This window comes from Molothrus aeneus, chromosome 11, assembly GCF_037042795.1.
Source record: "Molothrus aeneus isolate 106 chromosome 11, BPBGC_Maene_1.0, whole genome shotgun sequence".
NCBI classification, from domain to species: domain Eukaryota; kingdom Metazoa; phylum Chordata; class Aves; order Passeriformes; family Icteridae; genus Molothrus; species Molothrus aeneus.
Genome location: NC_089656.1, coordinates 20019677 through 20031354, shown reverse-complemented (window position 1 = coordinate 20031354; position 11678 = coordinate 20019677). Strand labels below are relative to the sequence as shown.

General features: G+C 57.8%; 3 protein-coding genes across 7 annotated transcripts in view; 2 read left to right on the top strand and 1 right to left on the bottom strand.

The window, feature by feature from the left end:
- The first annotated feature begins 2194 nt into the window (after nucleotides 1-2194).
- Nucleotides 2195-5397, top strand: PABPN1L (PABPN1 like, cytoplasmic). The gene is made up of 8 exons (XM_066557638.1): nucleotides 2195-2214; nucleotides 2772-2946; nucleotides 3060-3168; nucleotides 3595-3659; nucleotides 4512-4618; nucleotides 4692-4779; nucleotides 4884-5026; nucleotides 5358-5397. The coding sequence occupies exons 1-8, from the start codon at nucleotides 2195-2197 to the stop codon at nucleotides 5395-5397; spliced, it is 747 nt and encodes a 248-aa protein (XP_066413735.1).
- A 2337-nt stretch (nucleotides 5398-7734) lies between these two features.
- Nucleotides 7735-10523, bottom strand: TRAPPC2L (trafficking protein particle complex subunit 2L). Its single transcript, XM_066557741.1, has 5 exons — nucleotides 10432-10523; nucleotides 9317-9489; nucleotides 8826-8913; nucleotides 8650-8729; nucleotides 7735-7903 (listed from the first exon to the last, which is right to left on the bottom strand). The coding sequence occupies exons 1-5, from the start codon at nucleotides 10462-10464 to the stop codon at nucleotides 7858-7860; spliced, it is 420 nt and encodes a 139-aa protein (XP_066413838.1). The 5' UTR covers nucleotides 10465-10523; the 3' UTR covers nucleotides 7735-7857.
- Nucleotides 10451-11678, top strand: part of GALNS (galactosamine (N-acetyl)-6-sulfatase) — a 49913-nt gene continuing 48685 nt past the window's right edge. For 4 of the 5 annotated variants that reach the window (XR_010784345.1, XR_010784344.1, XR_010784343.1 and 1 more), the window contains exon 1: nucleotides 10451-10693. Coding sequence is in view for 1 of the 5 variants with exons in the window: in XM_066557738.1 (XP_066413835.1) it covers nucleotides 10451-10693 (243 nt within the window). In the remaining 4 variants the exon portion in view is untranslated. The remainder of the gene's footprint in view (nucleotides 10694-11678) is intronic. The other variant, XM_066557739.1, reaches the window with a different exon arrangement.

Sequence of the window (11678 nt, the reverse complement as noted above, 5' to 3'; positions counted from 1 at the left end):
TGCACCCCCTGGGTGGTTTCTATGCCCCTCCCCAGCCCTGGGAGCTTCACCGGGTGTCCCTCCCGTGACTGTTCACTTTATTTATGGTGTGACATATGTAATATTGTCTATTTTTCTTACGTTTCCTGAGAAGAGGTAATATATAAGAGTATTGCAGATGCCCCTGCTCGCCCGGGTGTCCGGCCCGTCCCCGCCGTGTCCCCGCCGTGTCCCCGCCTGTCCCCGCCCGCCCCCGGCCCCGCTCCTGCCGGGGCTCTGCCTCTCTACCTCCACCTCGCCGGGAAACCGGGGGCGAGATCCCTTCCCCAGGGTCTGCTCTCCTTTCCACTCCACTCTCTGCTGGTTTGCTTTTTTTTTTTTTTTTTTTTTTTTTTTGGAATTATTATGATTTTTTTTTTTTCATTTTAATTAAGAATAAAACTACCCTACAGAACCTTGCATTGAAACCAAAAGCCGAGGGAGGGGAGGGAGGGCACGGCGGTGACGGGCGGCCAAACCAGAACGACAGCTTTAAATGTCAGATTTCCCAAAAAAAAAAAAAAAAAAAAATTAAAAAAAAAAAAAATAGTGCTGCGGGGAGGATGGAGCGGCCGCGGGGCTGCGGTGATGCTGTGGGGGCTTCCCTGGGGGTTTGCTCCGAAATGGTGGCGGTGGGGACCAAGGGACGTGTGCCACGTGCTGTGTGCCCCTCCTTTGGTGGCACCTCGGAGGTGGCAGCGTGGCGCTGGCACAGCCTGGCCGGGGCGGGGGCTGTGGGGCAGCCTGGGGACACGCGGTGCCACAGCAGGTCCCCGTGGCTGCTCACAGCTCCCGGGTGTCCTGCTCCGGTCGCGGCTGGGGCAGGGGACGGCGTTGGGGACACGGGGACAGCGTGTCCAGGTGCCCGTGCCCGCGGAAGGCAGAGCCCAGGGCGCTGCTGGGGCACCAAGCTGGGAGGTGGCAGGAGGGACGTGGCTCTCTCGGGGTCCCCTCTCCAGCCCCGTCCTCTCGTTCCCAACCCAAAATCCCAGCTGAAACCAAAGTGCCGCGTCCCGGCGAGGCTGGAGCAGGGGTCCCACACCTGCCTGGCTTTTGCTCCATCACTGCCAGAGCCCCCCGAACTCCCCCTGCAGCATCTCCTCCTCTTCCTCCTCCTCCTCCTCCTCCTCCGGGGGCTGCTGGGGTCCCCCTCTGCATCCCAGCGGCTCTGAGGCTGGGGACAAGGTGCCACAAGGGACAGGCACTGTGATGGGGTGTCCCCCGTGCGGTGGCAGCCCCGGGGGCTCCTCCGATGTCACCGAATGCCACGGCCCCGGCAGGGAGGTGGTGCCGGTGTCCCCCGTCCCTGCCGGCCGCTTCCCCGAGCCCGTGCGGGGCTGAGCCCTGTCCTGGCAGCCCCGGCATGGGGACACCGGGGCACGGGGGGGCTGCAAAGCAGAGCCCCCCGCCCGGGCCAGGCGTGGGGCCAGCCCACGATGAGAGATGACGTGGTAGGACTTTCCTTCGGCATGCTGTCCCCCCCTGCTGTTCCCCGCTTTCTCTAAGTGTACTGTATGTTTGACCTGTGAAAGATGTAAACTTTATGATTCAGGTTATGTCTGTTCTTAACTCTGTATCTGTGTAATAAAGACAATTTAATATCAACCAGAGGCTCCGTAGCTTGGGCTTGTGCTGGGTGCCCTCATCCCCCACTCCTGGCATTGCTTTGCACTCTGTGCCCCCACTCCTGCCTCGGGGGGTTCATTTCAGCCCTGGGGCCGCTCACTGCAAAGGAGGGGTGTCCATGGCGGGGTAACTCAGGTGTGTCCTCGGGGCACTCAGAGGGATGTGTCCCACCTGTGGCTGCAGCTCCACCCTTGGAGTGCCCCCCAGCTTCCCCTGCGCGGCCAGCTGGCCGCACCAGCGGGCTCGTTGAGCTGGGAGGGACAGAGAGGCCCTGCCCACCCCGATCCGCCCCAGCTGAACGGCGCTGGGAGGGGGCAGAGGGGCCCTGCCCATCCCGATCCGCCCCAGCTGAACGGCGCTGCCGGGTCTCGAACCCGCGGACCCGGGACCGTCCCTCGCCGCCGGCGGCGGAGGGATGGGGGCGTGGCCTGGGCGCGCGCCCCGCCCTGATTGGCCACTGATGTGTGAAAAGTGGCGCGCGGGCGCGAGCCCCGCTCGTGGTGGCGGGAGAGCCGCACGTGGTCGCCGCTCGCGCGGGCCGCGCGCAGCAATGTTCGGGGGCCGGGCTCGGTGCGTGCGGGGCTCGGGGCCGCGGGGCCTCCGGATGGGCACGGCCGGGCACAGATCCGGGCACCGCTCCGGGGCACGGCTGGGCACTGCCGGGCAATGCCCGGGCACCGCTCCGCGGGCTGCAGCCCGGGCGGCTCTCCGCTCCCCTGGCTGGGAGGGCGTGTCCCTCCGTGCGCCCCTCGGGGGTTGGGAGGGTGCGGCTCCTCCTTGGCTGCTCGCTCTCTGCAGCGCTGCCGGTGGCCGTGTGCTGCCTGCCCGTTCCCTTCCCTACCCGCCGGCCGGGTGCCGCTGGCGGCTTTTCCGCTTTGGGGCAGCTGCTTCCCCGTTCCCTGTGCAGCCCTCGTGAGCTGGGAATCGGCTCAGTGTGCACCGGGGACCTTTTGGCTGCGCTTTGCAGTCCTGGGGCTTTGCTGCACAAAGAAGCAGCTGCATTAATGTCACCTCTCCATCCTCCTGCTGGAAACGCCCTGCACGCCTCTGCCTGGCGGAGGCCGTGCTTTGGCTGAGACGTTAAATGGCTGTTGGTTCAATGCCCTTTTGCCCCCTCTCCTGCCCAGTCGTCTCTTCCTGGACACTTCGGAGATCTGGTGGCAGGACCCACCGTCCCTGCAAGCGGAGGCGGCGCCCTGGGATGTGGCGGAGGTGGCAGCCGTGTGCAAGGCGGCAGATGAGGGCTCAGAGCCGAGCCCCCAGGAGGGGAACAGCACCGAGGAGCAGGATGTTCAGGACCCGGTGAGTGCCTGCCTGGATGGGGAACCAGCTTTCCAAAGGAAATGGGCACCTTTTTACACCTGGGGTGTCCCTGCTCCGAGTGCTGCCTCTGAAATTCTTGGTTTGGGATTCAGGAGCTGGAGGCCATCAAAGCCAAACTGCGGGAAATCGAGAAGGAGGATGAGAGGCTGAAGGAGCTGCAGCTGGAAGCTGAGAATCACCTGTTCATGAGCTCAGAAGCAGGTATGGGTTGTCACAGGGTGCTTTTGTCCCTCCCCAGGAACACCTCTGGGGCACAGGGTGACAATTGGAGCCAGAGTATTTGGCTGTGCCTCTCTGGGCACCTGGGACTGGACACATAAGGTGGGTGAGGGGAGTTCAGGCCTGCTAATGCACATTCTATCAGCTCTAACCTCCTACCTGTGTGAGCCCAGATGTAGTAAATTACTTTAATTGCATTTAATTCAATCAAGTAATTGAGTTTAGTACCAACAGCCCCAGTAGAGGAGTCACAGTGAAAAGAAAAGGGGCAAGGGGGTGGAGGAGGAGGCAGCAATGTGAGGGTTTGGATACACCTGGCTGTGACCAGGGATCTGAGGAGCTCAGGGCTGGCTGTGCTGGGAACAGACAGATGTCCCTCTGTCCATGACGAATCCCTCCTCTCCACAGCTCTCTTCCCACTGACAACCAAGGAGAAGATGGAGGCTGACCAGCGTTCCATCTACGTGGGCAATGTAAGTGGGAGCCCCTGCTCAGTGCCCAGCTGGGTGTGTGTCCCGAATCCCTGGTGTGGATCTGCCCCTCCCCAAAGCCTGGCTGTTCCCATCCTAGGTGTTTCTCCTCTGCCCAGCCCAGCCTGGGGACGTGGCTCATTATCTGTCACTTGCAGCTCATCTGTTGCAGGTGTCGGCTCCCCAAAAAGCCCCCTGGAAGCTGTGGGTTGTGTGGTGTTGCCTGGTCCTTCAATACAGGGCAGGTTGTCTGGATTTGTGTTCCAGGTGGGAGCACTCAGAGCTGGGAGGGTCCCCTGACCCTCAGCAGGGGCTGAGCTGTGCTGGGGGGGGTGAGTGGGGCCAGCTGGGCCCTTTGCCTCCCCTGCTGGATCTACTGCCTTGAGAGGCTGGTCTGGAACAGAGACCAGACAGAGCTAAATGGACAATAGAGGTATTTACTGAAAGGCCTTTACAGGACACACCTTGGGCAGCACAAGAGCCTGGCCAGGGCTACACCCAGGTTACCCAGGTTGAATCCAAGGTGGATCCCACTCACAAGTTTTTACACTTTTATAAGTTTTGGTTTATCTACACATTGGGTTCAGTTGCCCAATTACAGCTCCAGGTCCAAGTCTCAACCCCCTGCCTTGCTCCCTTCCCTTCACAGCTGTTTGTGCATTATGGGAAAGGTTGTCCTTGATTCTCCAGCTGGGCAGGGATTGTTTTGTCCAACCACCCTGTGAGGAGACCCTACTAACACCTCATTGGAAATTTCAGAGTTACACACCGGGCAGCAGAGAACCTGAAAAATAGGAAACCTAAACCCCAAGGCATCAGAGGCCAGAGAGTTGAGGGCTGGGGCTGTCATTGCAGGTGGATTACGGGGGCACAGCAGAAGAGCTGGAGTCTCACTTCAACAGCTGTGGGCAGATCAACCGCGTCACCATCCTCTGTGACAAGTTCTCGGGCCACCCCAAAGGGTCAGTGCAGTGTGCAGGGGGGGCTGGGGTCTGCAGGGTGTCCCTGGGGCTCTGCTCACACCGTTGCCCACAGCTATGCCTACATCGAGTTCGAGGAGCAGAGCTCCGTGAAGGCTGCGGTGGAGCTGGACGAGAGCATCTTCAGGGGCCGTGTCATCAAGGTGAGAGCTGGGAGGGCCCTGGGGGGTTCTTCCCACCTTTCCCAGCCCTGCCTGCCTGGGGCTGGGCCAAAGCCCAGCTCCAGCAGCCCCTCCCCACCCTGCAGGTGCTGCCCAAGAGGACCAACATGCCCGGCATCAGCAGCACGGACCGCGGCGGCTACCGGGGCTGCTTCCACGCCCGGGGCGGGCTGGGCCGCTGGGGGGGCCCCTATGGGCAGCAGCCCCGGGTGAGGGGAAGGACCTACAGGTGAGTTTGGACGTGGGGGCTCCTCAGGTGTGCAGCAGGAGGGGCTTTGCTGTGCCCCTCCCACCCCGGTGTGGCTGGGAGGATGGAGGAGGGCTCTGGAGGGAAGGAATATCTGGAATGTTGGAGTTGTCACCCTGTCCCTGCAGGATTTGGGGAGTGGTGGGTGGGCATTGCACTGCCAGCCTGACCAGTCCCAGAGCTGGGCCTGGCTGTGAGGTTCCCCTAGTTTAGGGGGTGTAGCCAAGGGGGGATCCCAGGCCTTGGAAGGGTGAGGGAAGGAGCAGGGAGTGCTGCCCTTGTGCTTCAGGGTGTTGGTTTTGTTCCTGTCCAGGGGTCGGGCAAGGCTGCTGCCTTGGTATTTTCCATACTAGAAGAGGCTGGACTGCCTGGTGATGCCAATGGGACTAAAACGAGGAGATGGGATTGGAGAGATTTAAAAATATGCCTACCCAAGCCAAAAAACAGATTAATTTTAAAAATGCCATCTGCCTGGCCGTGAGGATTACTGGTGAGCCCCGTGCTGGGCTGCAGGAGGGAAGATGGGATCTGCTCCATGCTGCCAGCACCCAGGAGAGCTCATCCCACCTCAGCTCTGCCCAGAGGGTTGTGTTTGCACGGAGAACAGGCTCATTCCAGAGAGCACTGTCCTGGGAAGGGAAGAGCTCTCCCAGACCATCAAGACTCCTCCTTATCCCATGGAAAAGGGCTGTCCTGGAGGCTTTGCTTTGGCTCCTACCTGACTGCATGCCTGCCATGCCACTGCTTTGGCCATGAAGCTCCTCAGCTCTTCCTACAGCAGTTGGATGCTCCTCCTTCTCTTCCTCTAAGAACCTAAAGACTGTTTCCTTTCCCAAATCCATGGAGCAGGTTTTGGGTTGCAGCTCCAGATCTGATTGCTGGGGAGCTTTTCCTTCATCAGCCCCGGGTGTGACCTTCCTCTTGGGAAGCCTGATGTGGTTTGGGTCTGGTTTTTAGCTCGCTGTGTTTGTACATCCAGGACAGGGGAAAAGCATCTCTTGTTTCTCTGGGAGCCTCTGTATCTCTGTGGTAGTTAAACAAGACCTGGGTGTCACAAAATCCTTCCTCTTTTTTATTTTGGCTGTCAGCAAACCCCTCTTCCCTCCCTCCTGCTTTTATTCCAAGCTCCAGGGGTCAAAGGGTGCTGGCAACTCTTCACTTGACTATAGCAGCATCACAAAACCACCTTCACTGGTGCAATTTGGTCTGGTCTCTTCATTCCCATCACCATTCCTGCTCTGGAGTCACATTTGGAGATAGTGGGAGCCCTCCTGGAGGCTCAGGACCAAAGAGCACCACAGGAGCTGGGCACCAGGGAAGTTGAGGGTCCTGGCTCTTCCCTTTCCTGCTGGATTTGTGTTTATACAGCCCCGTGTTTTTAAAGGAAAAGCTTTGTGTTAGAATGGGCAGGCTGGGAACCCGGGCAGACAGCATTCCTGGGAGAAGTTCTGCATGGAAATGGGTTTTATTATGTAAGTCTCCCTCTAATCTTTCAGGATCCTTGGTTAGGATTCCTCTAACCCAGATGCAGCAGATGCAACCCGACTCCTAAAGCAGCTTTTCACAGCTCAGGGGCATTGCCAGGCTAAAAATCCCACTGATTTTTTTTTCCCCTTTGAGATCTCTACATTTTTTTAAAGCTTGGGGCCTTAACTCTTCATGTTGTGTTGATATTGTCCTCAGAGCTGCTGAGACTGACCTTGGTTTGAGCTACCCTTAGGCTTAGACTATAAACCAGCTTTTTCTAGGGCTTCTGTTTGATAGGATTATACATTTTTGAGGGTTATTTTTTAATAAAAAACTACTTTGGGATGCTTGGACTCTCTTGTGGAAGAGGCAACACTGAGCTGCCATCTCTGTGAGTGAAAACAGCCAAATTTTTTAGATGAAAATGCTTGTGGATAACAGTGCACAGCTGTGCCTCGTGGAGATGGTGGGAGAGGCTTGAACCTCCCATGATATTCCAGGTGGTTGCTGATAAAATGTACTTTAGTTCTGTTTGAGAAAGTATTTGTAACTGTTACTTAATTTTTAAAATAAATGATCCTGCTGTGTGAAGTTCATGTGCAGTTCTGGCTTTGTCCAGGCTCCTGGGATCCCCTGGGCCTGGGCAGATCTGTTATTTTCAGCTGGTTTCTGTGGCTTTGAACTCAGGAGGTGCCTGCAGTAGAACTGTGTGTGCCTGCATCTCCTCTGCTGAAGCAGGAGTGATGGAGCTGGGGTGCTTTTCAGTGCAATTTGTGCTTTATTCCAGATAAATACCTGCTGCTGATTTGGGAGTCTGTAATTAGAGCAGCAGGGAGCTGCAGGGGAGGAGATGTTAATGGAGATGAAGATGGGATGAGCCAGGCAGCTGTGCAATCCTGATGGCTCAATCCATGCCTGGATTGGGTGGGTTTATTCCAGCTGCTCTACCTGGGCTGGGAGTCACTGTGCAGTGTGTCTGGATGAGGTGCAAAGTGGTAACAGCAACCTGAGGCACCCAGGAATCAGCCCAGGCAGGGAAACTCCTGGAAAGGTTTGGGTTGGAAGGGACCTTGGAGCTCCTCTTGTGTCAGGGGGGCTTGGAGCAGCCTGGGACAGTGCAAGATGTCCCTATGAGGTGGCTTTAATGTCCCTTCCCACCCAAACCATGCCATGAGTCTGTGAGCAGTGGTTTGTGTTTGCTTGAGTACAAATCCAGGCAAACCTTGCAGGTGTCAGGTTTATTTTACACAGAACAAATTTAAATTATTACATAGAATGGAATATTTACAGCACTGCAGGCATGCTCCTGCACACAGGGAATGTTTCCCAGGGGGGTGGGAAGGGCTTCAGCACACCTGCATCATCATGGAGTTCACCATGGTATCAAAAGCCCTGGAGAGGGAAATAAACAGAGATTATTAAAGGAAGCAGCTCATTCTGCACAGCTTTTGTAACAAAACCACCTTCTCACCCTGCCTCTGCTCTGCCTGGCTTTCTGTAAGCTGGACATGAGGTTTTCCTCTTTACAGCACAAGCTGTTGAGGGATTAATGACTTTTAATTAAGCTGAGGTAAGGACAGGTCTTATCTTGGCTGCTGCTCTGTGGCTGCAAAGTTGTTCTTGCCAAGGCCACAGAAACTCCCAGTTTATTGAAATTCCCTGTGAGGTTACAATGGGAATGGGGGACACTGACCCTCACAGGTGAGGAATTCCATGTGCTGAATGTTTGTCCCTACCCAAGGATAAACCCTGGACAAGGGCACTTGTTCACTCTTTAACCTGTTCTACTTACTACACTTTAATATTCACAATTATTAAATTTGCAAAACACCTCTAGGACCATCAAGTCCAACTATTGTTACCTCTATTTTCAGGTAGTTTTTTTCTCCCCCCAAAAATACATTTTCTTGGCTTAATGTTTGTAACCCCAGTTCTGAGGGTGTGAGAATTCAGTAGAACTTTTTATGACACCATCAGTTTTTCATGAGTAGGAACGGCCCCAAACCAACACCACTGTTCTCATTAAGGCTCCTAGAGCACACACCTGAACTGGCCAACCACAGGTTGGTCCTGTGGCATCAGAGGTGCCCTGAAAATGCCAGGAAGGTGTCAGAGATCCATGTGGACAGGCCACTCACCTGGAATGGATCCTGTCCCCAGGGTTGTAGAAGGGGTTACACATGATGTCTGTGTAGGAATTGTGCAGCTTCCGGAACATCTGCAAAGGGAGGAGAGGTGAACCCATCAATTGTTGGCTCCTCAGCAGTCCTGGGGAGCTGGGAGGGCCAGGGGGGCTGTGCTGTGGGGCACTCACACTGCGGATCTCGTTGTCCCTCAGGGCTGTGTTGGAGGAATCCACCACCATGACAAACTTCACCTTGGAGTTGGTCACGTAGCCATAGCTGGGCAGGGGTCAAGGAGCTGCTCCCACACAGCCAGAAAGCAGGCTGGACTGTGCCCAGAGGGACAAACTGACAGGAAGCATGGGGGAACCTCCTCATGAGGGGCAGGCACAGAGCTGTTCTCTCTGTGACAGGGACAGCACCCAGGGAATGGCTGCAGCTGGGCCAGGGCAGGTTTAGGGTGGAGATCAGGGAAAGGTTCTTCCCCCAAAGGGTGCTGGGCACTGCCCAGGCTCCCCAGGGAATGGGCACAGCCCCGAGGCTGCCAGAGCTCCAGGAACCTCTGGACAATGCTGTCAGGGGTGCCCAGGGTGGGGTTGGACTGGATGATCCCTCCCAGCTCAGGATATTCTGAGATTAAATTAAACCCACAATGGCCTGGCCCAAGGCTTGACAAAGATACACCTTGTAGTCTTCAGTGGGGTAGAGGAGCCCCAGGTAGAGCTCCCTCTGGTCCACCAGGGCTTTGCCCATGGCTGAGATCTTCTCATCCACCACATCCAGGGAGGTGTGCACGGTGTAGTGGAACTTCAGCTCGTTCTCTGTGGGGACACTCCGGATGTACAGGGGGTAATTCTGGGAGCAGAGCAAGCCACACTGCCTGGAACTGCTGCTGCCAGAGCTGGTTAACCCTTTATGTTCCCAGCATAGCACCTCTGGAGCACAGCTGTCCCCATGGCAGGAGAACCACTTGCACAGGCAGCACACAAGGCTCAGGTCTCTGCACTCTCCTGTCCCAGCAGAGCCTGTGCCTGTCTGTCCCAAGGAAAACCCCTCTGTCCCTGCAGCAGGACAGCCCAGAGCACCCTTGCACTGTGCCTGTGCTCGCTGCCCCAGCTCTGCTCCTGCCCAGCCCATTTCCCCCAGTGGCTGCCCCCCTGCTCTGTTCTGCTTCCCTCACCCCCATCCAGACCCCACAACCCGAGATCCTGCCCATTCCCCTCTCCCCTACCCCACAGCCCCAGTCCTGCTCAGACCCTAAAACCAGAGCCCCTCACCTTTTCCCACACCCCACTGATCTCTTCCACAACCCTACAACCTGAGGCCCAGCCCCTCTGCCCTCACCCTTCCCCAGACCCCACTAATCCCCTGTTTTCCTCAACTCCACAACCTCCCACAGCCCCAGCCCTGCTCAGACCCCAAAACCACAGCCCCGGCCTCTTTCCTCTCAGCATTCCCCAGACCCCACTGACTCCCTGTTCCCCTCAACCCCACAACCTGAAATCCTGCCATTCCCCTCTTCCATACCCCACAACCTCCTCGGCCCTGGGGAGCCCCGGCCCTGCTCAGACCCCGAAATCACAGCCCCAGCCTTTTTCCCCTCACTCCTCCCCAGACCCCACTGACCCCTGTTCCTCTCAGCCCCACAACCTGAGGCCTCTGCTCCCCGTTCAACCTCGCTGCTCCACCCGGCCCCACTCAGGCCTCATGACGCCATCTGGGCCCTCTGTCCCGGTGTCCCCCCGGCCCGCACACCGTGCCCCGGTGTCCCATATCCCCGTGTCCCGCTGTCCGCACCTCCTTGGCGATCACGGCGATGCACACCGCCATCTTGGCCCCGCCTCTTCCCGGCCCCTCCGGGTCACGTGGGGCGCACGCGGGGCCGCGGTCACGTGGCGCGGCGCGGTCACGTGGCGCGCGCGGCCCGGTTGCCATGGCGAGCGCGGCGCCGGGGCCGCGGGGCCTGCGCTGGGCCCTGGGCCCGCTGGGGCTCTGCTGGGCCCTGCTGGGCCCCGCCACCGCCACCGCCCCCAACATCGTCCTGCTGCTCATGGACGACGTGAGTGCGGCACCGCGGGGCCCGGGGTGGTGTCGTCCCGCGGGGGGGTGACATGGAGGGACGGGTGTGCGGGGCCCGGAGCTCTGTGCGGCTGAGGGGGGACCGGGAGCCGGGCGGGTCCGGCTGAGAAGGGACCGGGAGCCGGGCAGGTCCGGCCGGGGAAGGGCAGGCTGACAGGGGTGCCATCAATCCGTACAAACGTTCCCGTGGGTGTCACAGGACGGTGCCAGGCTGTTCCCAGGGGTGTCCAGGGACAGGAGGAGCAGCAGCGGCCACGAACCAAACCACGAGAAGTTCCCTCTGAACGCGAGGGAGAGCCTGTGCGCATGGAGGGTGGCAGAGCCCTGGCACAGCTGCCCAGGGATGTGGGGTCACCTGTCTGGAGCCATCCCAAACCCACCTGGACGTGTCCCTGTGTCACCTGCCCCACGTGTCCCTGCCTTGGGCTGGATGATCTCCAGAGCTCCCTTCCTACCCAGATGATTTTTGATCACAAGGAGGGGCTTGGTGACCCCCCGAAAAACTAAACAAGGAAAGTAATTCTGCTCATTATGGCTCTCTGACCTGGGAAGAGAAAAAATGACAGTAAATGATTAAAGAGCTGAAATTATCACAGATTTATTTCTAACTCAAAATCTTTTCAATTTTGCACCCTTGGCCACATTGATAAGGAATTATATTCATTTCCAACACATTCAGGTCGCTGCCATCTACCCAGTTTGCTTCTCTCCTAATAATTTCCTGTCCCCTTCCAGGTGTGTTTGTGGTGGAAATGTGTTTGTTGCTGTTTGAAGTTACCCAAGGAGCTCACGAGGGTGGGCAAACCTTCCCTTTTTGCCAGTTTATCCTGCCCATTGTTCCATGGTGTTCCCACATTCCTGAGCAGGACAATCCCCTGCTTTTCCAGCCAGCTGAGCCTCTGGCAGGGGCTGCCCAGGCAGGTTTGGAGTCTCCAGCCCAGGAGGTGTCCAGGGAAGGACTGGAG

Excerpts from the sequence above, each read along its gene's own strand:
- PABPN1L (XM_066557638.1), top strand. The coding sequence starts at position 2,195 with ATGTTCGGGGGCCGGGCTCG. Across the intron at positions 2,215-2,771 it reads ATGTTCGGGGGCCGGGCTCG|TCGTCTCTTCCTGGACACTT; the intron begins GTGCGTGCGGGG and ends TCTCCTGCCCAG. Across the intron at positions 3,660-4,511 it reads GTTCCATCTACGTGGGCAAT|GTGGATTACGGGGGCACAGC; the intron begins GTAAGTGGGAGC and ends CTGTCATTGCAG.
- TRAPPC2L (XM_066557741.1), bottom strand. The coding sequence starts at position 10,464 with ATGGCGGTGTGCATCGCCGTGATCGCCAAGGAG. Across the intron at positions 8,730-8,825 it reads GGGACAACGAGATCCGCAGT|ATGTTCCGGAAGCTGCACAA; the intron begins GTGAGTGCCCCA and ends CTCCCTTTGCAG. Across the intron at positions 7,904-8,649 it reads GGGGACAGGATCCATTCCAG|GGCTTTTGATACCATGGTGA; the intron begins GTGAGTGGCCTG and ends TTCCCTCTCCAG.